This window comes from Grus americana, unplaced genomic scaffold, assembly GCF_028858705.1.
Source record: "Grus americana isolate bGruAme1 unplaced genomic scaffold, bGruAme1.mat scaffold_801, whole genome shotgun sequence".
Taxonomy (NCBI): domain Eukaryota; kingdom Metazoa; phylum Chordata; class Aves; order Gruiformes; family Gruidae; genus Grus; species Grus americana.
The window spans coordinates 16,292-39,789 of record NW_026562007.1 but is presented as its reverse complement, the minus strand read 5'-3'; the positions used below and the strand labels follow the sequence as shown (position 1 = coordinate 39,789).

Genomic DNA, 23,498 nt, shown 5'->3' with positions numbered 1-23,498 from the left:
GACCCTCCCAAGAGCTTCTATAGGGTTTCCCCTGCTCTATAGGTCCCTGAGACCCTCCAGAAAAGATCCTATAGGCTCTCCCCTGATCTATAGGACCCTGGGACCCCCCCCCCCAAAAAAATCCTATAAGGTCTTCTCTGCTCTATAGGTCCCCGGGACCCCCAAAAAGGTCCTATAGGGTCTCTGCTGCTCTATAGGTCTCTAGGACACCCCCCCCCCAAATATCCTATAGGCTCTCTCCTGCTCTATAGGGCCCTGGGACCCCCCAAAAAAGATCCTATAGGGTCTCTGCTGCTCTATAGGTCTCTAGGACCCCCCCCCCCAAATATCCTATAGGCTCTCCCCTGCTCTATAGGGCCCTGGGACCCCCTCAAAGGCCTATAGGGCTCTGGGACACCCCCAAAAGAGCCTATAGCTCCCCAGGACACCCCCCTAGAAGTCTATAGGCTCTCCTCTGTTGTATAGGTCCCTGGGAGCCCCCCCCAAAGGCCTATAGGGCCCTGAGACACCCTCCCCCCTAAAAAAAAAAGGGGCCTATAGAACTCTTAAGCGCCTACAGGGCCCCGGGTCCCCTTAAAGGGCCTATAGGGCCTCCTCCCCCCCTTCCCCCGGCTCTATAGGGTCCTCACCCCCCTCCTCAGAGATCTATAGGGGCCGTTCCCCCCCCACCACCACCTTGAGGCCTACAAGGCCCCAGGCGCCCCGCGAGGCCTACGCGTCTCCCACCGCCACCTTCCGATTAGGCCTCAGGCCTCACCGGCCAGGCCCGAGGCTTCTTCCCATCGATCTACCACCACCTTCCGGTTACCGCAACCCGTTCCCGACCCGGCCCCGGTTCCACCGCCGCCGCCGAGGCTCCTGCCCGGCTACCGGCCACCCGATAAAGTTTTATTCAAACGCGGAAACGGGGAGGGAGAGGGCGGGGCCGAGGCGCCATTTTGACCGGGTGGTTACGCCATCTTGAGAAGGTCGTGGCCGCCATCTTGAGAAGGGCACGCTCCCTTCACTCCTCCCCATAGGCGGTGCAATTGGGGGGAGGTGCCGCCATTTTGAGGAGGGCGCGGCCATTTTGAGGAGGGCGCCGCCATCTTGGCAGGGGCAGGCTCAGCGCGGCGGCCATCTTGGGAGTGGCAACCCACCCCGCCACGCTTTTATTTTATTTTATATTTTTTTTTTTTAATTTTCGGGGGGGGGGTTCGCACTTTTTAACAATTTTCACTCCCAAAATAAACCACACACCGCCCCAAACCCGAACCCCCGGGAATTCACCTCAAAACTTCGCTGGTTGGCGAAGGGGTGAAGTAAACGGGCGGAAAACACAAAGAAATGACCCAAAAATGAGGGGGGGGAGGGGCGAAGTGGGGGGAGGGGCAGTCGCACCAGTACGACCAGTATGGGGGGGGGTGGGTGGTCACCAGTAACACCAGTACGGCCAGTTTTGCCAGGGCTGCACGAAGGGGAATTCCCAGGCCCACGCTGGGGGGGATTTTGGGGTGAAATACGGTGGTTTTGGGGCTCCCGGTTGTTTTTTTGGGGAAAAAAAGAGGATTTGGGGAAAAATGAGGGGTGGGAGTCAAGCGATGGAGTTTTGGGGTGAAACGAGGCCGTTTAGGGGCTAAAAATTGGGGTGACCTCACTGGGAGGGCCCGTAAAAGGGCGATAGGCCCGAAAAAGGGGGTTTGGGGTAAAAAGTGGCGATTTTGGGGCCAAAAAGTGGGGTGAGCCATGGGGGGAGGGGCAAAACCCCAGGGTTTTGGGGTGAAATGAGGGGATTTGGGGGCCGAATTTGGGGTGACCCCATGAGGGGAGGGAAAGGGCCCCAACAATGTTTTGGGGTGAAATCAGGCGATTTGGGGGCTGAAAATTGGGGTGACCTCGTGGGGAAGGGAGGGGCCAAAATAGGGGAGTTTTTGGGGTGAAACCGGGCGATTTTGGGTCTGAAAAAAGTGGGTTCATCTCACAGGGGGGAGGCACAAAAAAAGGGGGAGTGCCCCCCCCTCCCAAAAGTGGTTTTGGGGTAAAACGAGGCAATTTAGGGGCTGAAAAATGGGGGTTCACCCCTTGGGAGTGAGATTTTGGGGTGAAACGAGGGGATTTTGGGAGGGGGAGAGCAGCGGTTTTAGGGGACCGGGGGGGGACCTCCCACTTCACTCAGCCCCTGGCGGGAAGGGGGGAGCCCCTCCCCCCATGGAGGCTGTTTTTTTGGGGGGTCCCCCCCATTTTTGGGGGGTCATCCGGGCTGTCACCCACGACGAGGTTCCCTGTGGGATTTGGGGGAAAAAAAGGGGGGTTTAGGTATTGGGGAACCCCCCCCAGCACCTCAAAAAAGGGGTGTAGGGGTGCACAGCTCCCCCCCTCCCAGCACCCCAAAAAAATGGGGGTTCGGGAGAAAAAAAAACCCCAAAAATTACCTGGGCTCGGGTCGTATCCTGCACCCACTCGTCCACCAACCGGTGCAGGTCGTCGGTGAAAAGTCCCTTTTTTTGGGGGGCTGGGGGGGGTTTTGGGGGGACCTGGGGGGTTGGTGGGCCTGTAGGGGGAAGGGGAAAGGGGTTTTGGGGGGGGGCCAGCCAGGATTGGGGGGGTTGGAGAAGGGGGAGCGCCCCGAATCCCTCCAGCGTACAGCAAAGCTCCCTATTGCACCCCAAAAAAAAAACCCCATTTCACCCCAAACCCCCCCTGCACCCCAAAACCCCCCTTTCAGCCTCAACCCCCCATATTTCACCCCCAAAATGCCCCATTTCCCCCCAAACCCCCCTTACACCCCAAACCCTCCCTATTTCCCCTCAAAATCCCCCGTTTCCCCCCAAAACTCCCCCATTTCACCCCAAAACCTCCACATTTCACCCCAAACCCCCTCCCTGCACCCCAAAACCCCCCATTCCCCCCAAACCCCCCCATTTCACCCCCAAACCCCTCCCTGCACCCCAAGCCCCCCATTTCACCCCAAAACCCCCATTTCCCCCCAAAACCCCTCCCTGCACCCCAAAACCCCCCATTTCCCCCAAACCCCACCATTTCACCCCCAAACCCCCCATTTCACCCCAAAACCCCTCCCTGCACCCCAAAACCCCCCATTTCCCCCAAACCCCCCCATTTCCCCCCAAACCCCTCCCTGCACCCCAAAACCCCCCCTTCCCCCCCCCCCCCCCTCCAAACCTGTCACGGCCGCTCCCTTTCCCCGTCCTCTTCCCTTGCCCCCCCTCATCCTTCTCGGGGATCCCCCAGAATCTCCCGGGGGGGCTCCCCCAAATTTTTGGGGTCCCCCTCGAGCTTCTTTCAGGGCTCGGAGACGCCCGTGCAGCTCCCGCAGCTCCTCGTCCTGCTGCGCCCGTAGCGTCACCACCTCCCGAATGTGCCTTTTTTTTGGGGGGGGGGGTTTAGGGGTTCGGGGGGAGTACCCCAATATTGGGGTACCCCAAACTCTCCCCGTGACCCCCCCTCAAATTTACTTTTCCCGGAGCCTTCGTAATTCCACCCGTAAATCTTCGTTTTCGGGGTCCGTCTCCGCGTCGTCGCTGCTCGTGGGGGACGATGGGGAACCCGGGGGGCGAGGGGGGGCTCCTGGGGGATGGGGGGGTCCCCCCTTGACCCCCCCGCTTTCGCTTTCCGAACTGGGTTCCCCCCAATCGGTTTCGGGGGGATCAGTCGATTCGGGGTTCGTTAGAGGCTGCGGGGTGGGGAGGTTGGGGGGGGGGGATATAGGGTGAGGGGTGAGAATGGGGGGGGGGTTGGGGGGAATTTGGGGGTCCCAGGGGCAGTTTTGGGGTCCCTGGGGGCATTTTGGGGGGCCCTGGGGTCAGTGTTGGGGTCCCGGGGGGAGTTTTGGGGTCCCAGGGGCAGTTTGGGGGGTCCCAGGGTAATTTTGGGGGTCCCAGGGGCAGTTTTGAGGTCCCTGGGGGGAGTTTTGGGGGTCCCAGGGGCAGTTTTGGGGTCCCTGGGGGCATTTTGGGGGGCCCTGGGGTCAGTGTTGGGGTCCCGGGGGGAGTTTTGGGGTCCCAGGGGCAGTTTTGGGGGTCCCAGGGTAATTTTGGGGGTCCCAGGGGCAGTTTTGAGGTCCCTGGGGGGAGTTTTGGGGGTCCCAGGGGCAGTTTTGGGGTCCCTGGGGCATTCTGGGGGGCCCTGGGGTCAGTGTTGGGGTCCCAGGGGGAGTTTTGGGGGTCCCTGGGGGTGTTTTCGGGGTCCCAGATTCAGTTTTGGGGTCCCAGAGGGGGAGTTTTGGGGTCCCAGGGTAAATTTGGGGGTCCCTGGGGCAGTTTTGGGGTCCCAGAGGGGAGTTTGGGGGGTCCCTAGGGCAGTTTTGGGGTCCCTGGAGGGAGTTTTGGGGGTCCCAGGGTCATTCTTGGGGTCCCGGGGGTGATTTTGGGGGTCCCTGGGGCAGTTTTGGGGTCCCAGAGGGGAGTTTGAGGAGTCCCAGGGTCAGTTTTGGGGTCCCTGGGGCAGTTTTGGGGTCCCTGGGGGTAACTTAGGGGTCCCAGAGGGGAGTTTTGGGGGTCCCAGGGTAATTTTTGGGGTCCCTGGGGGCATTTTGGGGGTCCCGGGGGCAGTTTTTGGATCCCGGGGGGTGGTTTTGGGGTCCCTGGGGGTATTTTGGGGTCCCTGGGGCAGTTTTGGGGGTCCCTGAGGGTATTTTGGGGTCCCTGGGGATATTTTGGGGTCCCCGGGGGTGGTTTTGGGGTCCCTGGGGGTGGTTTTGGGGGTCCCAGGGTGAGTTTTGGGGTCCCCCGGGGGTGGTTTTGGGGTCCCCGGGGGTATTTTGGGGTCCCCGGGGGTGGTTTTGGGGTCCCTGAGGGTATTTTGGGGTCCCCAGGGCAGTTTTGGGGTCCCCGGGGGTGGTTTTGGGGTCCCCGGGGCAGTTTTGGGGTCCCTGAGGGTATTTTGGGGTCCCCTGGGCCCCCCCAGACCCACCTGGCAGCTCCCCCGCCGGGGGGGGTCCCCGAGTTCCTGCGCCTCCCCTGCGGGACAGGGGGGTAAATGGGGGGTATGGGGCTATAGGGGGCTATAGGGGGGGTATAGGGAACATATAGGGGACATATGGGGGGATATAGGGGGGATATAGGGGGGTATAGGGAACATATAGGGGACATATAGGGGGGCTATAGGGGTGTATGGGGGTGTAGAGAACATATAAGGGACATATAGGGGGGCTATAGGGGTGTATGGGGGTATAGAAAACATATAGGGGACATATGGGGGGATATAGGGGGTATATAGGGGTGTATAGAGAATACATAGGAGTATAGGGAGTATATAGGGGGCTATAGGGGTGTATGGGGATATAGAGAACATATAGGAGGGATATAGGGGGTATATAGGAGTATAGAGAGGTGTATGGGGTATACAAGACATATAGGGGTTATATAGGGGGTGTATAGAGAATATATGGGGGTACGTAGGGGTGTATAGGGGATACATAGGAGTATAGGGGGTATGTGGAGGTGTATTGGGGGATATAGGGGTGTATGGGGGTATATAGGGGTGTATAGGGGTATAGAGGACATATAGGGGACATATGGGGGGATATAGGGGTGTGTGGGGGTATAGAGAACATATAGGGGACATATAGGGGTATATAGGGGTGTATGGGGTATAGAGAACATATAGGGGTATATAGGGGTGTATGGGGTATAGAGAACATATAGGGGACATATGGGGGTATATGTGGCGTATAGGGGTATATAGGGGTATACGGGGAGATATATATGGGGAAGGATATATAGGGGAGGGGTACATACAGGTACAGGGAATGATATGTAGAGGGCAGGTATGTGACGTACGTACGGGAAAAGCACGTATGGAAATACATACAAACATGAACATATACTAGAGAAATGTATACAAGCGTATAGAAAAAGATGTATAGTAAACAAGCATATATATATAGGGGTACGTGGAAAAAGGTATATAGGAGAAGAGTATAGAGAAGAATATAGGGTGAGGGATATAGAAAAGTGCTATATAGGGTTATATAGAGAGAAGTACCTAGAGGAGCAGCATATAGAAAAAGTATATGGCAATAAATATATAGGGGGAAGTTCTGTGAGAGCTATATGGGTAGTATATATGGAGTGGGGCATACATTGGGGGATATGTATAGATGATGTATAGGGGATATGTATGGGGAGAGTAAAGGGGGGTAAGAGGAGGGGTATCAATCGGGGCACATATGGGGAGGGGGGTATACGGTGGTATAGACAGAGATGGGAACGTATGGGGTGCTATATATGGGGGGATAAATAGGGGGTCGTATGGGGGCTATATATGGGAGAGTATATATGGTGGGGTATATCGGGGGTATATAGGGGAGGGTATATATGGGGATATGTATGGGGAACTATAAATGAGAGTGTATATGGGGCTATATATAGGGACATATATATGAGATATATGGGTGGATACGCATAGGAGCATGTATGGGAGCGTATATATGTGGATTATATACAAGAAAATATATATGAGGAAATATATAGGAGACTATAAATGGGGACATATATGATGATGTATATATGGAAAATATGTATGGGTGGATATGTACAGTGGTATATATGCAGTAGCATACACGTGGGCTATATATGGGAGGGTATATACGGGGGTATATATGGGAGCATAGGAGAGCATATATGGAAGGGTATATATGGGCACCATATATGACAGATCAGATAAATAGGAATATATATAGGCGTTATATGTGGGCGAGCATATATAAGGAAATATATATAGCACCTACACAGAGAAGGTATATACGGGGGTATATATGCAAAGATATATATGAGGACATATATGGGAAGGTATATATGGGGGGTATATATGGGGGTATACATGGGGGCACATATGGGAAGGTATATATGGGGGTATACATGGGGGCACATATGGGAAGGTATATATGGAGGGTATATATGCAGGGGTATATATGGGGGCATATATGGGAAGGTATATATGGGAGCTATATACAGGAGAGTATATATGGGGGGTATATATGGGGGTATATATGGGGTATATATTGGGGTGTATATGGGGGGTATATTGGGTATATATGGGGGGTATATATGGGGGGTATATAAGGGGGTATATAAGGGGGGTATATATGGGGGGGATATATGAGGGTATATATGGGGGTATATATGGGGGGATATATGGGGAGATATATGGGGGGGATATATGGGGGGTATATATGGGGGGATATATGGGGGGGTATATGGGGGGTATATAAGGGGGGTATATGGGGGGGTATATAAGGGGGGGTATATATGGGGGGGATATATGGGGGGATATATGGGGGGGATATATGGGGGGTATATATGGGGGGTATATATGGGGGTATATATGGGGCGATATATGGGGGGTATATATGGGGGGTATATATGGGGGTATATATGGGGGGATATATGGGGGGATATGGGGGGGTATATAAGGGGGGTATATATGGGGGGATATATGGGGGGATATATGGGGAGGTATATATGGGGTATATAGGGGGGGATATATGGGGGGATATATGGGGGTATATGGGGGTATATATGGGGGGATATATGGGGGGATATATGGGGGTATATAAGGGGGGTATATATGGGGGGATATATGGGGGGATATATGGGGAGGTATATATGGGGTATATAGGGGGGGATATATGGGGGGATATATGGGGGTATATGGGGGGATATATGGGGGGATATATGGGGGGATATATGGGGGGATATATGGGGGTATATGGGGGTATATATGGGGGGATATATGGGGGGATATATGGGGGGATATATGGGGGGATATATGGGGGGATATATGGGGGGGATATATGGGGGGGATATATGGGGGGATATATGGGGGTATGTATAGGGGGGATATATGGGGGTATATATGGGGGTATATATGGGGGGTATATATGGGGGTATATACGGGGGGATATATGGGGGGTATATATGGGGGCATATATGGGGGTATATATGAAGATACGGATGTGGGGTACATATGGGATATATAGGGGCCACCCCCTACCTTCCCGGGGGGGTCCCCCTGCGCTGGGGGGGGGCTGGCGGAGGCGCCGGGCCCAGCTCTTGATCTTGCGGCCCCAGGTCTTCCTGCTGACGGGGTTCTTCAGGCGCGGGCAGGTGAAGCCCAGCGCGAAGTAGCCCCCACCCGCGGCGGTGGGACGGCCCCAGGTCCTCGGCGGCGCGGGGGGCTGCGGAAATGGGGGTGGGGTGAGGGGGGCACCCCGAAAAAGGAAGGGGGTGGGGATGGTCAACGGGGGTCTTTGAGGGACATCGGGGGGTTGAGGGGCACCAAGGTTTTGGGTTGGGGATGGTCTTTGATGGTCTTTGAGGGACGGCAAGGGCTTGGGGATGGTCATCGGGGGGCTTTGAGGGACGTCAAGGGCTTGGGGTTTGGGGTTTGACGGACACCAAGGTCTTGGGGTGTGAGGGACACCAAGGTTTTGGGTTGGGGATGGTCATCGATGGTCTTTGAGGGACGGCAAGGGCTTGGGGATGGTCATCGGGGGTCTTTGAGGGACATCGAGGGCTTGGGGTTTGAGGGACATCAAGGTTTTGGGTTGGAGATGGTCATTTGGGGTCTTTGAGGGACGTCAAGGTCTTGGGGATGGTCATTGGCAGTCTTTGAGGGACATCAGGGGTTTGAGGGACACCAAGGTCTTGAGGTTTGAGGGACATGAAAGGCTTGGGGTGGGGACAGTCATTAGTGGTCTTTGAGGGACATCAGGATCTTGGGGTTTGAGCTACACCAAGGTCTGGGGACTGGGGTTTGAGGGACACCAAGGTCTTGGGTTGGGGACAGTCATCAATGGTCTTTGAGGGACACCAAAGTCTTGGGGTTTGAGGGACACCAAGGCCTGGGGGTTGGGGACAATTGTCTCCAGTCCTTGAGGAACATGAAGGTCTTGGGGTTTGGGGATGGTCGTTGCTGGTCCTTGGGGGCCATAATGGTCTTGGGGTTGGGGACAATCACCTCTGGTCCCGTGGGTGCATCCTGCTCCCAAGCTCCGGTGACGGTCGTCTCCAGTCCTCGGGGGACGTCCAGCTCTTGGGGTTTGGGGACGATGGTCTCTGATCCTTGGGGGACATCAAGGCCTTGGGGTTTGGGGACGATCATCTCTGGTCCCACAGGTTCATCCAGCTCTTGGGGTCCCCTGGGTCCATCCTGCTCCCAAGCACCGGTGGCAATTGTCCCCTGTTCTTGGGGGACACCTGGGTCTTGGGGTCCGGTGACAATCATCTCGAGTCCTTGGGGGACACCCAGGTCACTGGCCTTGGGGACAATCATCTCCTGTCCTTGAGGGACACCAAGCTCATGGGGTTTGGGGACAATTGTCTCTGGTCCCTTGGGTACGTCCAGTTCATGGGGTTTGGGGACAATCATCTCCTGTCCTTCAGGGACACCCAGGTCACTGGCTTTGGACATCTCCGGTGCCCCAGGGCCATCCTGCTCCAAGGCTCCAGTAATGACCATCCCTGGTCCTTGAGGGCCACCTGGATCTTGGAGTGCAGTGACAACCATCCCTGGTCCTTGAGGGCCATCTGGATCTTGGGGTGCGGTGACAACCATCCCTGGTCCCTGAGGGCCACCAACATCTGGGACCACGTGGCCACCACAGGATGTTCCCAAAGCTTGCCGGTTGGGTGGGGGCCCCCCGGGACCTGTGAGAAGGTGACACCCACCAATCCATGGCGGTCAGGGGTGGGGACACTGGTATGTCCCCCACCCCACCCATGTCCCCTCTAGGGTGACCCACCGGTGGCTTCACGGTTCCTGATGGTCTGGTTGATGCAAAACCTCCAACGACCCACGGGGGACGATTGGGGGGCGACTTCTCCTGGTAAGGGTGGGGTGGGGGGTGGGTGGTCAGGGTGGGGGAGGGGACACCGGCGTCCCCTCTCCCTTCCCCTCCCCCGCTACTCACCACCTCCTGCCTGCTCAGAAGGTCCTGCCTGCGGGGAGACACGTTGGGGGGGGTCAACTGGGCCGAACCCAAAAGGTCCATGTGAGGGGTGGGGGGATGGGTGGAGCCAGGGGTGGGGTGGGGCACCTGGAGGTCCACGGGGAGGCCACCGAGGAGCCCCCGCGCCTGCGCCACGATGGCCTTCAGCTCCTCCACGAACTTCTCCCGTTCGCCCTCCAGCACGAAGTTGTCCTCAACCTTCGAGGGGATCGGGGACAATTTTGGGGTTGCGTTAATCGGGGGAGGGGTTTTTGGGGTGGAGGGGAGGAGTTTTGGGGTTCAGGGGTGGGGTGGGGTCACCATATAGCAAGCGATGTCCTCAGGGGCGTCTCCGTCGGCGTCAAACTTGAAGGTCACCATCTTGCTGTCATGCGTCTCCAGTTGACATTCCACCGTGTTGTCCCCGGGGGAAGAGACCTACGGGGTTGGGGACACAAATTGTGGGGTGTCACCATATCCCTCACGTGTGTCCCCCCCAAAACGTCCCCCACCGACCTGGAGGACGGTGAGTTGGAAGCGAGGAACCCTCTCCGGGCGGGGGCAGGAGGCTCGGCGTTGCCGAACGCGGTCGGGTTTGACACCGGGAGGTTCGGGGACGGTGGTGGTCTCGGGGACGCGGAGGAAGGCCACCGGATCTGGGGGGTTGGTGGAGGATGGCGGCGGATCGGGGTGAGGGGATGGGTCTTCGGGTGGGGGACACGCTGGTAGGGTGGGGACTGGTGGCATCCCTGGGGTTGGTGGCATCCCCATGATTGGTGGCATCCCAGATGGTGGTGGCATCCCTTGGGCTGGTGGCATCTCCATGGCTGGTGGCAACCCCATGGCTGGTGGCATCCCTTGGGCTGGTGGCATCTCCATGGCTGGTGGCACCCCAGATGGAGGTGGCATCCCCATGGTTGGTGGCATCCCTTGGGCTGGTGGCATCTCCATGGCTGGTGGCACCCCAGATGGAGGTGGCACCCCAGATGGAGGTGGCATCCCCATGGTTAGTGGCATCCCTTGGGCTGGTGGCATCTCCATGGCTGGTGGCACCCCAGATGGAGGTGGCACCCCAGATGGAGGTGGCATCCCCATGGTTAGTGGCATCCCTTGGGCTGGTGGCATCTCCATGGCTGGTGGCACCCCAGATGGAGGTGGCATCCCCACAGCTGGTGGCATCCCCATGGTTAGTGGCAACCCCATGGTTGGTGGCATCCCGGATGGAGGTGGCATCCCCACAGTTGGTGGCATCTCCATGGCTGGTGGAATCCCAGGTGGTGGTGGCAACCCAGACGGTGGTGGCATCTCCATGGCTGGTGGCATCTCCATGGCTGGTGGCATCCCAGATGGAGGTGGCATCCCCATGGTTGGTGGCATCCCTGGAGCTGGTGGCATCCCTATGGTTGGTGCCATCCCTGGAGCTGGTGGCATCCCAGACAGTGGTGGCATCCCCATGGCTGGTGGCATCCCTGGAGCTGGTGGCATCCCTGTGGCTGGGGCCATGGCCACAGTTGGTGGCATCCCTGGAGCTGGTGGCATCCCCGGAGCCGGTGGCTGCATGGTGGGCACCAGCTGTGGTGGCAACCCTGGAGCTGGTGGCATCCCCGGAGCCGGGGGCATCCCCTGGGCTGGTGGCATCGCCATAGGTGGTGGCATCCCTGGGGCTGGTGGCATTCCGGTTGGTGGTGGCATCCCAAGGGCTGGTGGCATCCCAGGAGCTGGTGGTGGCATCCCAGTTGGTGGCGGCATCCCAAGGGCTGGTGGCATCCCAGGAGCTGGTGGTGGCATCCCTGGGGCTGGTGGTGGCAGTCCTGAAGCTGGTGGTGGCATCCCCGGAGCCGGTGGCATCCCCGGAGCTGGCTGCACGCCGTGCACCGCCGATGTCATCACCGGACCCGGCGCCCCAGGAGCTGGCTGCAGCCGTGCCACCACCACCGATGACATCCCCCGGCTCTGCGTCACACCGACCCCCAGCTCTCCGTCAACACCAGGTAGCTCCAGCACCACCGTGGTGGCACCTCCGGTGACATCCGTTGATGTCCCCTCTGCCCCGTAGGGGACCTGTTGGATCAAGGTGTTGCGGTGGGAGGTGGTCCCACCATCCCCAACCCAACCCAGCGTCACCGGGACTCACCGGCACCTGCAAGGGGACATTACAGCCACAAGTTGGGGACACTCCATCTTGGGGTGGTCCTGGTGACCCTCCTTGGTAGCACCCAAGGAGCTGCGGTGCAGGTTCGGGTGCCCCGGTGAGACCGTGGGTGCCGGTGGCATCTGAGATGGGACCATTCTCCAAGAGTCCATCGGCTGTTGAGGAGCAACCAAGGGTGAGCAAATTTTGGAGGGCCACCAGCCATGGGGTGGAAGTTGGGGGTCTCACCAGTGGTGGGGGGTTGTTGCCGGAGCAGCTGCTGTCGGACATGTTGGTCCACCTCAGTGTCTTCATTTTCGGGGAGCCCCCGACCTTCCGCTTGCTTCTTCTCCCTCGTCTTCCTCACCAACGTCAAACGATCCCGGATGGATTTGGCGACGGCTTTGGAGTCGCTCTCGTGGAAGAAGCCGGATTTCACCTGGTTGGGGGAGACAGGGGGTGTCCGTGGGGAGCAGGTGGTGGTGAACTTGGAGAACCGTTGGCTTTGGAAGGGTTTAAGATCAATTTGAGTGGCCAACCCACAGGGTTCAAGGGTAAATTTGGGGGATTCTTGGCTTTGGAAGGGGGTCAAGATGAGTTTGAGGGACCAACTGTAGGGCTCAAGGGTGAATTTGGAGGACTGTTGACTTTGGAACAGGTTCAAGATGAGTTCGAGTGGCCAACCGTAGGGTTCATGGAGGAATTTAGGGGATCACTGACTTCCGAAGACGTTCAAGATGAGTTTGAGGGGCCAACCACAGGATTCATGGATGAATTTTGGGGTGTCATTGGCTTTGGAAGGGGTTCAACATGAATTCGAGGGACCGACCGTAGGGTTTATGGGTGAATTTTGGGGAGTCGTTGGCTTTGGAAGGGGTTCAAGATGAGTTTGAGGGACCAACTGTTGGGTTCAAAGGTTTATTGGCTTTGGAAGGGCTCATTGATGAGTTTGAGGAGCCAACCATAGGGTTCATGGATGAATTTTGGGGTGTCATTGACTTTGGAAGGAGTTCCGGAAGAGTTTGAGGGACCAGCTGTAGGGTTCAAAGGTGAATTTGGAGGACTGTTGACTTTGGAACAGGTTCAAGATGAGTTTGAGGGACCAACCATAGGGTTCATGGATGAATTTTGGGGTGTCATTGACTTTGGAAGAGGTTCCAGAAGAATTTTTGGGGCCAACCATAGGATTCATGGCAAATTTAGAGGTTCCAGAAGAATTTTGGGGGCCAACCATAGGATTCATGGCAAATTTAGAGGTTCGTTGACCTCGGGAAATTTGGAGGGGCCACGCCCAGAGGGGTTTTGGGGTCCTCGCCCAAACGCCACCACCCCTGGACCCCGGCGCCGCTCACCATCTCGTAGGCCACCTCCTCGGGGACATCGGCCTCCAGATTGAAGCTAAACTCGATGGCTTCGTTGTCCTTGTGCTTCCCCTTTAGTTTTTTGGGGTCCTCCACCCATAACCGAAGCGCCAAGGAGGAATCGAGACCCGCGTCCTCCTCCGCCAACTCCACGCGTAGGCCGGTGTCTTCGGCGAAGAAAGCGTGGTTCAGAAGATCCCGGATGGAAAGCCTACGACGGGAGAGGACGCGGTCAACACCGAGATCGTCACCGGGGATGAGGGTCCCCAAACGTCACCTCGCTTCTCCCACCTCTCCGTTTTATTCTGCCGGATGCAACCTTCGATGATCTCCTTCACCTCCGGGTCCGTCACCTTGTCAAAACTTGCCGGTTTGATGCCCTACGAGAAGAAGAACCGTAACGGTGACTCCACCGCTGCCGCCGTCATGGCGGTAGAGGGCATCGGGCGGCGTCGGCAAGAATCGGGAACCCACGCTGGTGACTTTGCGGTAGATCTGGGCGGCGTTTTGGCACTCGGAGTAGGGATACTCAGAGGTTCCCATCTCCAACATGCACATCCCGAAGGCGTAGACGTCCACCGATTCATCGTAACGTTCCTCGTACATCTCCGGCGCCATAAATTCCGGCGTACCTACGAGACGGACGGTGAACGCCAACAACTGGCGACTGACGGCCGCGTTTCGGCGCGGCGGCGGGTGGGGTCTTACCGATGACGCTCTTGGCAAAAGAGGTCCTCATGAGGGTGGCCAAGCCCAAATCGCCGATTTTGACGGAACCGGTGGGACCGGTGATGAAGATATTGTCGCATTTGAGGTCCCGGTGGATGATGGGTGGCGTACGGGTGTGGAGAAAGTGAAGACCCTTCAAAATCTGTCGGCACCAACTCCGTAACACCTTGGGTTTCATCACCTTGAACCTCTTGAGATACCTGTGAGACGAGAAGAACCCGATTGCCGTTATCCCCCGCGCGACGTCCCCTCGCCCGCCACGAAATGCCCGTCGCTCACGTTTTGAGGGTGCCTGATGTCATCAGTTCGGTGACGAGGACGATGCACTTCTTGCCCTTGACCGTGGATTCCCAAGAGTCGTAGAAACGGACGATATTGGGGTGCTGCAACCCCTTCAACATCTCCGCTTCTTCCTTGAACCGTTGTTGCTCCACCTTGGTCAACTTCCGGTCCTGGAGGGGAGCGAGAAACGACGTCAACCGCACCCCAAAATTCATAAATCATCATCGTCGTCCGTCTCCTTCACTGGCAAACCTCATCCCGCCGTGTCTAAAAGCTCTCTCAATTCCCTGCGGATCGTTTGGAGCTCGTTAAGAGACGCTGTAATTAATTAGCCGTGGCCTCGTGCCCAACTGTAGGAGCTGCCAAGGTTCACCGGCCGCTTGGGACGAGGAAATTTTGAGGGGTCGGAAGGGGCAAATGTAGGGTTCGTGGTGAATTTTGGGGGGTCGTTGGCTTTGGAAGGAGGTCAAGATGAGTTTGGGGGGGTCAATGATAGGGTTCATGATGAATTTTGGGGTGTCACTGAGTTTGGAAGGGGGTCAAGATGGACTTGAGGGACCAACTGTAGGATCCATGATGAATTTGGGGGGGTCATTGGCTTTGGAAGGGGGTTAAGATGAGTTTGGGGGAGCAACTGCAGGGTTCGTGGTGAATTTTGGGGTGTCATTGATTTTTGGAAAGGTTCAAGATGGATTTGAGGGGCCAACCGTAGGGTTCATGATGGATTTTGGGGTGTCACTGACTCTGCAAAGGGGGTCAAGATGAGTTTCAGGGGCCAATTATAGGGTCTAAGATGATTTTGGGGGTGTCAGTGACTGGGGAAGAACTTCAAGACGGATTTAATGGGCCAAACGTAGGGTCCATGATGATTTTTGGGGTGTCATTGAGTTTGGAAGGGGGTAAAGATGAGTTTGAGGGACCAATGATAGGGTCCATGATGATTTTTGGGGTGTCATTGAGTTTGGAAGGGGGTCAAGATAGACTTGAGGGACCAACCGTAGGATCCATGATGAATTTGGGGGGGGGGGGTCATTGGCTTTGTAAGGGGGTCAAGATGAGTTTGGGGGGGCAACTGCAGGGTTTGTGGTGAATTTTGAGGTGTCTGACTTTTGGAAGGGTTCAAGATGGATTTGAGGGGTCAATGATAGGGTTCATGATGGATTTTGGGGTGTCATTGACTTTGGGAAGGGTTCAAGATGGATTTTAGGGGCCAACTGTAAGGTTTGTGATGAATTTTGGGGGGTCATTTGTTTTTGGGGGGGATCTTCCATGAATTTGAGGGGCCAACTGTAGGGTTCATGATGATTTTTGGGGTGTCATTGACTTGGGGAAGGCTTCGTGATGGATTTGAGGGGTCAATGATAGGGTTCGTAATGAATTTTGGGGTGTCATTGACTTTGGAAGAGCTTCAGGATGGATTTGAGGGGTCAACTGTAGGGTCTATGATGATTTTTGGGGTGTCATTGACTTTGTGAAGGGTTTGAGATGGTTTTATGGGGGTCAATGATAGGGTTCATGATGGGTTTTGGGGTGTCATTGACTTTGTGAAGGGTTTGAGATGGTTTTATGGGGGTCAATGATAGGGTTCATGATGGGTTTTGGGGTGTCATTGACATTGGAAGAGCTTCAAGATGGATTTGATGGACCAACCACAGGATTCATGATGAATTTTTGGGGTATTGCTGACTTTGGGAAGACATTCAAGATGGATTTGAGGGGTCAACCGTAGGGTCCATGATGATTTTTGGGGTGTCATTGACTTAGGGAAGAACTTCAAGATGGATATGAGGGATCAACCATAGGATTCATGATGGATTTTGGGGTGTCATTGACTTTGGGAAGAATTTCAAGATGGATTTGATGGGTCAACCGTAGGATCCATGATGATTTTTGGGGTGTCGTTGAGTTGAGGAAGAGCTTCAAGCTGGATTTGAGGGGCCGACCGTAGGATCCATGATGAATTTTGGGGTGTCGTTGACTTTGCGAAGGGTTCGAGATGGATTTCGGGGGGTCAATCATAGAATTCATGATAGATTTTGAGGTGTCATTGACTTGGGGAAGACCTTCAAGATGAATTCGATGGGTCAACCACAACATCCATGCTGAATTTTGAGGCGTCGTTGACTTTGACCCCCCCCAACCTTCGACTTCGCGCCCCACCAACCCCACCGCCGCCCCCCTCCGCCATCTTAAACCCTCTTAACGACCCCGCCCCTCAACGAAGCCCCCCCCAAACCCGATTTTTGGGGTTCACCTGCAGCTCGCACCACGCCACCTCCACCCAGGTATCGGTGTCGAAGCCCTTGAAGACGGTTTTGAAGGCTCCGCGCCCCAACTCGATGTCAAATTTGAGGAACCTTCCGCCCGGCGAGGTGGCCACCGCCTTCATCTCCGCTTCTTCTTCTACCTCTTCCCTTCCTCCGACGCCCCCCCGATATTTCGGGTCCCCCCGATATTTCGAGTCGCCCCGAAATTGGAGAGCGTTCCGAAAATCGAGTTCGCCGCGAAATTCGGGGTCCCCCCCGTCGCTCGGTGAGCCCCGATCTTCGTCCTCCAACAGTTCCACGCTCTTCCGGAAGAAACGTTTCGGGGGGGCAGGGGGGTCCCCCAAATCGGCGGCCATTGTTGTCGTCCCTCCCCCTTGAAATATTGTGGTGCTTCCCCCCCCCAAATTAACCCGAGGGACCCTATAGATCTATAGGGTGGGTGCGGGTGGGGGGGGTGTCACCTCGATTTTGGGGTCACCCCCCCCCTTATGGGGGGACCTGTTGGGGAAATAAAGAGGCTTCGTTAAGTGGGGGGGGTAATTGATTGGGGGAGTTAATTAATTAGGGGAGGGGTTAATTAATTGGGAGAGGGGTTGATTAATTGGGAGAGGGGTTGATTAATTAGGGGAGGGGGTTAATTAATTGGGGAGGGTTAATTGGGAGAGGGGTTCATTGGGATGGGGTTGATTAATTAGGGGAGGGGTTAATTAATGGGGAGGGGTTGATTAATTGGGGGAAGGGTTGATTAATTGGGAGGGGAGTTGATTAATGGGGGAAGGGTTGATTAATTGGGGGAAGGGTTGATTAATTGGGGAGATGTTGATTAATTAGGGGAGGGGTTAATTAATTGGGGAGGGGTTGATTAATTAAGGGGGAGGGGTTTAATTAAGGAGGGGTCCCCAAAATTTGAGCCGCCTCTGGAGAGAGGAATTCTCGGGGGCAGGTGGCCTCCCCCTCCCCTATAGATTCTATAGGTACCCCAGGCCCCGCCCGCTCGCTGTGGGATCTATAGGTGTAGCTCCGCCCCCCCATCCTGTACCCCACCCCCTATAGATCCTATAGGCGCGGTGGACGCCCAGCCCCAACCAGTAGCCACCCCCTATAGCCCCCGTGTCCCCCCTATAGACCCTCTGTACCCCCACATCCCCTATAGACGCCGTATGCCCCACACCCCCTATAGCCCCTATAGATCCCCCACACCCCCTATAGCCCCTATAGATCCCCCCACACCCCCTATAGCCCCTGTACATCCCACACCCCCTATAGCCCCTATAGATCCCCCCACACCCCCTATAGCCACTGTACATCCCACACACACCCCCTATAGCCCCCGCGTGCCCCACATCCCCCATAGGTCCCCTGCAGCCCTATAGCCCCCATATGCTCCCACATCCCCTATACCTGCCGTGTGCCCCTATAGCCCCCCCACGCCCCTATAGCCCCCGTATACCCCCATATCCCCTATAGATCCTGTACATCCCTGTATCCCCTATAGCCCCTGTATGCCCCCATATCCCCTATAGATCCTGTACATCCCCGTATCCCCCTGTATCCCCTATAGATCCTGTACATCCCCGTATCCCCTATAGCCCCTGTATGCCCCCATATCCCCTATAGATCCTGTACATCCCCGTATCCCCTACAGCCCCCGCATCCCCTATAGATCCTGTACATCCCCGTATCCCCCCGTATCCCCTATAGATCCCATACATCCCGTATCCCCCATAGCCCCCGCATCCCCCCGTATCCCCTATAGATCCCGGACATCCCCATATCCCCTATAGCCCCCTCATCCCCCCCCAGCCCCCGCGCGCCCCTCCGGACCCCCTACAGCCCCCGTATACCCCCCCACCCCCTATAGCCCCCATACCTCCCCACAGCCCCTCTGCCCCCCCACGCTCCCCTATGGCTCCCGCGCGCCCCACACCACCCCCCCCCCCGCCCACGGCCCCTCTACACCCCCCCCCATACCCCCTATACCCCCCCCCGGCCCCCCCCTATAGCCCCTATAGCCCCTATAGGGCCCGCTCCCCTCCCTCCCTCCCTCCCCCCGCCCCTCCCGCTCACCTGCGTCACGTGACCGCCGCCGCGCGGGGCCCGACGGGAACTGTAGTACGCGCCGGCCTCCGCTTTAAGCCCCGCCCCCTCCTTTGGCCCCGCCCACCAAACGCCCGAGCGCTCGGCGCTCGGCTGCGATCGGTAACTCGGCGCTCGCTTAGGAGGGGGCTGCGTCAACGTCAAGATGGCGGCGCCCGGGGTGGACGAGAGGGGCCTGTTCGCTCAGGGGGTGCGGGCGGTGCTGGGCGGCTGGGCCGCGCTGCTGGGGGGGGTGGGGGGGCGCGAGGTGGGGGGGGTGGGGTGGGGGGGGGGGGGGGGGGGAGGGGGGAGTGGGGGGAGGGGGAGGGAGGGCGAGAAGGGGGGGGAGGGGGGCTGGGGAGGGGGGAAAGGGGGGAGGGGAGGGGGTGGGGGAGGGAGGGAGTGGGGGGAGGGGGAGGGAGGGCGGGAAGGGGGGGAGGGGGGGCTGGGGAGGGGGGGGAGGGGGGAGTGGTGGTGGTGGGGGAGAGGGTCTGGGGGAGGGGGTGGGGGGGAGGGGGGAGTGGGGGGAGGGGGAGGGAGGGCGAGAAGAGGGGGAGGGGGGGCTGGGGTGGGGGGAGGGGAGGGGGTAAAGGGGGGGACCGGGGGGGGAGGGAGGAGTGGTGGGGGAGGGGGTGTGGGGGAGGGGGAACACCGAGGGGGGGAGGGGCAACTCCTGGGGGGGTGATAAGGGGGGGAGGGGGGACACTGTGGGGGGGGAGGGGCCACAACACTTTGGGATCCCCCAGTGAGACCTGAAGGGGTGGGGGGAGGGGAAACGCGGGGGGGGGGGGAGGGGTCAAAGCGGCCACTGGGGTGGGGGAGGGGTTGTGCGACACACCCCTCCCCCCCTCCCCCAAAAGCTGGCGCTGGCTCACGGTTTCGGGGGGCCCCAAGGACCCGAAAAAGCCGCTTGGTTGGCCGGAGCCCTCCAGGAATTTTTCACCCAAAATGGTGAGGCCCCGCCCCTCCCCCAACCCCTGCCCCTCCCCCACGCCTCAGGGTGGGGGGAGGGGTAACCCCCCCCCCCCCAAAAAAAATCCAGCGGAGCTGGGGGAGGAGGAGGTGGAGGAGTTCCTGGCCGAGGTCATGGACAACGAGTTCGACACCGTGGTGGAGGACGGCAGCCTGCGGCAGGTGGGCTCCCAGTATAAACCAGTATGAACCAGTAAGCCCCCAGTAGCCTCCCAGCCCACCCCCCCAGTCACCCCCAGTACAGCCCAGTTGCTCCCCCAGGCTCCCCGGAGCAGCTTCTAGAAGGGCTGGTGCCCTCCAGTGGCTCCCAGTACAACCCAGTCCCTCCCAGTATATCCCAGTCCCTGCCCAGTCCCCTCCCACTGCCTCCCAGTCCCCTCCAGTAGCCTCCCAATCCCTCCCAGTATATTCCAGTGCCCTCCCAGTCCCCCCCAGTCCTCCCAGTCCCTCCTAGTATATCCTAGTCCCCTCCCAGTATATCCCAGTGCTCTCCCAGTCCCCTCCCAGTATATCCCAGTGCCCCCCAGTCCTCTCTCAGTATATCCCAGTGCTCTCCCAGTCCCCTCCCAGTATATCCCAGTGCCCTCCCAGTCCCCCCCAGTGCCTCCCAGTCCCTCCGAGTATATCCCAGTACCCCCAGTCCTCTCCCAGTGTATCCCAGTAGCCTCCCAGTCCATCCCAGTATATCCCAGTGCCCTCCCAGTAGCCTCCCAGTCCCTCCTAGTATATCCCAGTGCCCTCCCAGTCCCCCCCAGTGCCTCCCGGGCCCTCCCAGTATATCCCAGTACCCCCAGTCCTCTCCCAGTGTATCCCAGTCCCCTCCCAGTGCCCTCCCAGTATATCCCAGTCCCCTCCCAGTATATCCCAGTAAGCGCGTGCCACAGGTGAGCCGGGAGCTGCTCTTGCTGTTCTCCCGCGCCAGCCGGGGGGACGTGGGGGGGGTGGGGGCGGCGCTGGGGGCTCTGGCTCGACGAGGCCCCGCCCTCCGCGCTGCCCTGGCCGCCGCCCACCCCGGGGATGGCCCCGCCCACCTGGAGTCTGGCCACGCCCACCTGGAGTCCGGCCACGCCCACCCGGCCACGCCCAGCCAGGAGGAGGAGGAGGAGAGCAGTGAGGAGGAGGAAGAGGTGAGGGGCGGGGCGATGACGTCATGGAAAGGGGCGGGGCGCTGGTGATGTCACTTCACCGAGGGGAGGACACCGGGGATGCGGGCCGCGATGATGTCATTGAATCGCGGGGGAGACCCCGCCCCCCCCCCAGGAGTCCCTTGGGGGTTGGGTGGGGCAGTGGTGATGTCATCGAATTTAGGGGGTGGTGGTATTGATGATGTCGTTGAATGGGGGCGGCACCCCGGGGATTCACGGGGGGGGGGGGGATAAGTGGTGATGTCATTGACTTGAGGGGAGGGGTCAGCAAATGGGGGATGATGATGTGGGGTGGGGGGGCCACGCCCTGATGATGTCACCGACTTGGGGCGGGGCCCCACGATGGGGAGGGCAGCAATGACGTCACCAAATTTAAAGGGGGGACACACACACACACAACCCCCATGGGGTGGGGCACTGATGATGTCACCAAAAGAGGGGCATGGCACTGATGATGTCATCCCCAACCTCCCCCCTTCCAGGCGATGGAGTGCGGGACACCCCCTGCCCCCCCCGACGGCTGGACCCTGGTGCGGAGGCGGCGCCGATGAGGGAGGGGGGAGGGGTGACGCCCCTCCCCCACCCTGCCCCCCCAACTTGGGGGTCGCCCCTCCCCCACCCTGCCCCACAACTCGCGGGCGGGGTCATGGGGGGCAATAAAGGGCCCCCCCCCCCGATTTGGGGCGTGGTGGAAAGAGGTGAAATGGTTTTTTTGCGGGGGGGGGGGGACGGACCCCCCTATAGAGGCTCTACAGCCCCATCGAGGCCCCTCCCAGTTCAGCCCAGTATGTCCCAGTACCCCCGGCCCCTCCCAAAATGGCGGCGTCCACGCTCCTCCCCTTCCAAAATGGCGTCTCCCTAACGTCTCCACGGCAACGGGTGGGCGGGGTTTCCATCCCGCATGAGGCGATTGGTCTTTCCTCACCGATGGGGCGGTGCTGTTCGGTGATTGGTTGCCGGCGCGCCGGAAGGGGTGGGTGTTAAGGAGTGGGTGGGCGGGAGCGGGTTGTGATTGGTGGTTTTTGCCGGGGTGGGCGGGGCGAGGCGGGAGCGCGGGAAGAAGCAACGGCGATGGCGGCGGAGGGGCGGCTGGAGCGCGCGCGGGGGTGAGAGAGTGCGCATGCGCGGGGGGGTCCTCAGGGGCCACGCGACGCCCCCCCGGTTCCTGAGGGGAGCCGCCATCTTGGATCCGTCCCCACGGGGGGGGTCCCCCCGTCCCCACGCGTGTCCCTGGGGGGGTTTCTGTGTCCCCACGGGGGTCTCCGGCTCCTCACGCGTGTCCCTGGAGGATCCCCGGTCGTCGTGGGGGGGGGGGGTCCCCGGGCGGGTTTTCGTGTCCCCACGGGGGTCCCCAGGGAGTCCTCCCGTCCCTACGGGTGGGGTGTGCGCCCGGCTCCCCACGCGTGTCCCTGGAGGATCCCCGGGTCCTCATGAGGGTCCCCGGGGGGGGTTTCCGTGTCCCAACTGAGGGTCTCTGGCTCCCCACGCGTCTCTGGGGGGGTGGGTGTGTCTCATCCCCACGGGGGTCCCCGAAGCGTCCCCTTGATCCCACGCGTGTCCCTGCCCCCCCCCCCCCCGCGTGTCCCCAGGGCGCTGGAAGCACTCGAGGCCGCCCTGGCCTTGGAGGAGGAGGAAGGCGAGGTCCCGGCTCGCGTCCTGGTCGAGCATCTGGTGGTGAGAGCCACGGCTGCCCCACAGCACCCACGGCACCCACAGCTGCCCCACGGCACCCACAGCCACCCCATAGCACCCATAACTGCCCCATAGCACCCACATCTACCCCATAACTATTGTCTGGTACCCCATAGCACTTCATGACTGCCCCATAGCGCCCCATAAGTGCCCGCAGCACCCATTTCTACCCAATGGCACCCCATAACTGCCCCACAGCCACCCCATAACTGCCCCGTAACTACCCTATGGTACCCCGCAGCACCCCAAACTACCAATTGGCACCCCGTAAGTGCCCGCAGCGCCCCATAACAGCCCCACAGCACCCCATAGCACCCACATCTACCCCATAACTACTTTCTGGTACCCCATAGCACCCCATAACCGCCCCCCCCCTTCCCCTCCCCAGGACACCCGTCGCAAGCAGAAGCTGTTGCTGACCCAGCTGCGGGTTCTGCGTCTTCTTCTGGGGGTGATCGAGAACCCGGGGCCCCCCCAAACTCCCCCTGACCCGCGTGAGTGTCACATCCCCTCCCCCACCCCAAACCCGAAGGGGGGGGGGAGAGGGCGGTTTTGGGGTGGGGGAGGGGATCAGTGGGGCGGGGCTTTGAGGAGGGGGCGTGGCTACTCAAGGCCCCGCCCCCCCTTTGTGGGCGTGTCCCTGCAGGCGAAGCGGGGCGCCGGGCGCGGAGTCGTTGGCGGGGGCTGAAGTCGGGGTACGGGGGGGCGGTGGAGGCTTTGGGGGGGTCCCTGCCCCCCGCCCTTACCCAACTGGGGAAGGGCCGGAACCTGCTGCGGCGTTGGAAGGGGGTGCTGGGGGGGCGGCTGCACCAGGTATGGCCGGGGGCTATAGGGGGCTGGGGGGGGGGGGGGCGGTTCTATGGGGGGGGGGGTTCTATAGGGGTTGGGGGGGTCTATAGGGGTTTTGGGGGGGGT

At 59.1% G+C, this 23,498-nt stretch overlaps 2 protein-coding genes across 4 annotated transcripts; one reads left to right on the top strand and one right to left on the bottom strand.

Annotated features, from left to right (window-relative positions):
- Positions 1-658: 658 nt before the first annotated feature.
- WNK3 (WNK lysine deficient protein kinase 3) lies at positions 659-17,695 on the bottom strand. 2 transcript variants are annotated; one of them, XM_054812297.1, is made up of 21 exons: positions 16,686-17,695; positions 14,429-14,601; positions 14,129-14,349; positions 13,895-14,052; positions 13,712-13,800; positions 13,412-13,631; positions 12,309-12,498; positions 12,063-12,235; positions 10,445-11,989; positions 10,250-10,366; positions 10,037-10,147; positions 9,911-9,938; positions 9,743-9,823; positions 9,527-9,647; positions 8,959-9,478; positions 7,993-8,176; positions 4,909-4,955; positions 3,453-3,670; positions 3,160-3,359; positions 2,412-2,530; positions 659-2,261 (listed from the first exon to the last, which is right to left on the bottom strand). In XM_054812297.1, exons 1-21 carry the CDS (start codon positions 17,052-17,054, stop codon positions 2,148-2,150), a joined length of 4,998 nt encoding a protein of 1,665 aa, XP_054668272.1. In that variant the 5' UTR covers positions 17,055-17,695; the 3' UTR covers positions 659-2,147. The 2 variants fall into 2 exon arrangements, with proteins under 2 accessions (XP_054668272.1, XP_054668271.1); XM_054812296.1 differs by having other exon boundaries at positions 8,959-9,647.
- Positions 17,696-18,866: 1,171 nt separating this feature from the next.
- TSR2 (TSR2 ribosome maturation factor) lies at positions 18,867-21,781 on the top strand. 2 transcript variants are annotated; one of them, XM_054812294.1, is made up of 5 exons: positions 18,867-18,985; positions 19,635-19,725; positions 19,817-19,908; positions 20,631-20,873; positions 21,374-21,781. In XM_054812294.1, the coding sequence occupies exons 1-5, from the start codon at positions 18,941-18,943 to the stop codon at positions 21,440-21,442; spliced, it is 540 nt and encodes a 179-aa protein (XP_054668269.1). In that variant the 5' UTR covers positions 18,867-18,940; the 3' UTR covers positions 21,443-21,781. The 2 variants fall into 2 exon arrangements, with proteins under 2 accessions (XP_054668269.1, XP_054668268.1); XM_054812293.1 differs by having other exon boundaries at positions 18,883-19,019; positions 19,633-19,725; positions 21,374-21,613.
- The last annotated feature ends 1,717 nt before the right edge of the window (positions 21,782-23,498 follow it).

Coding starts and splice junctions, on each gene's coding strand:
- WNK3 (XM_054812296.1), bottom strand. CDS start 17,054: ATGGCCGCCGATTTGGGGGACCCCCCTGCCCCCCCGAAACGTTTCTTC. Junction 14,602..16,685: donor TGGCGTGGTGCGAGCTGCAG/GTGAACCCCAAA, acceptor GCTCCCCTCCAG/GACCGGAAGTTGACCAAGGT. Junction 3,671..4,908: donor CCCGGCGGGGGAGCTGCCAG/GTGGGTCTGGGG, acceptor CCCACCCCGCAG/CCTCTAACGAACCCCGAATC.
- TSR2 (XM_054812293.1), top strand. CDS start 18,941: ATGGCGGCGCCCGGGGTGGACGAGAGGGGCCTGTTCGCTCAGGGGGTG. Junction 19,726..19,816: donor GGAATTTTTCACCCAAAATG/GTGAGGCCCCGC, acceptor AAAAAAATCCAG/CGGAGCTGGGGGAGGAGGAG. Junction 20,874..21,373: donor GCAGTGAGGAGGAGGAAGAG/GTGAGGGGCGGG, acceptor CCCCCCTTCCAG/GCGATGGAGTGCGGGACACC.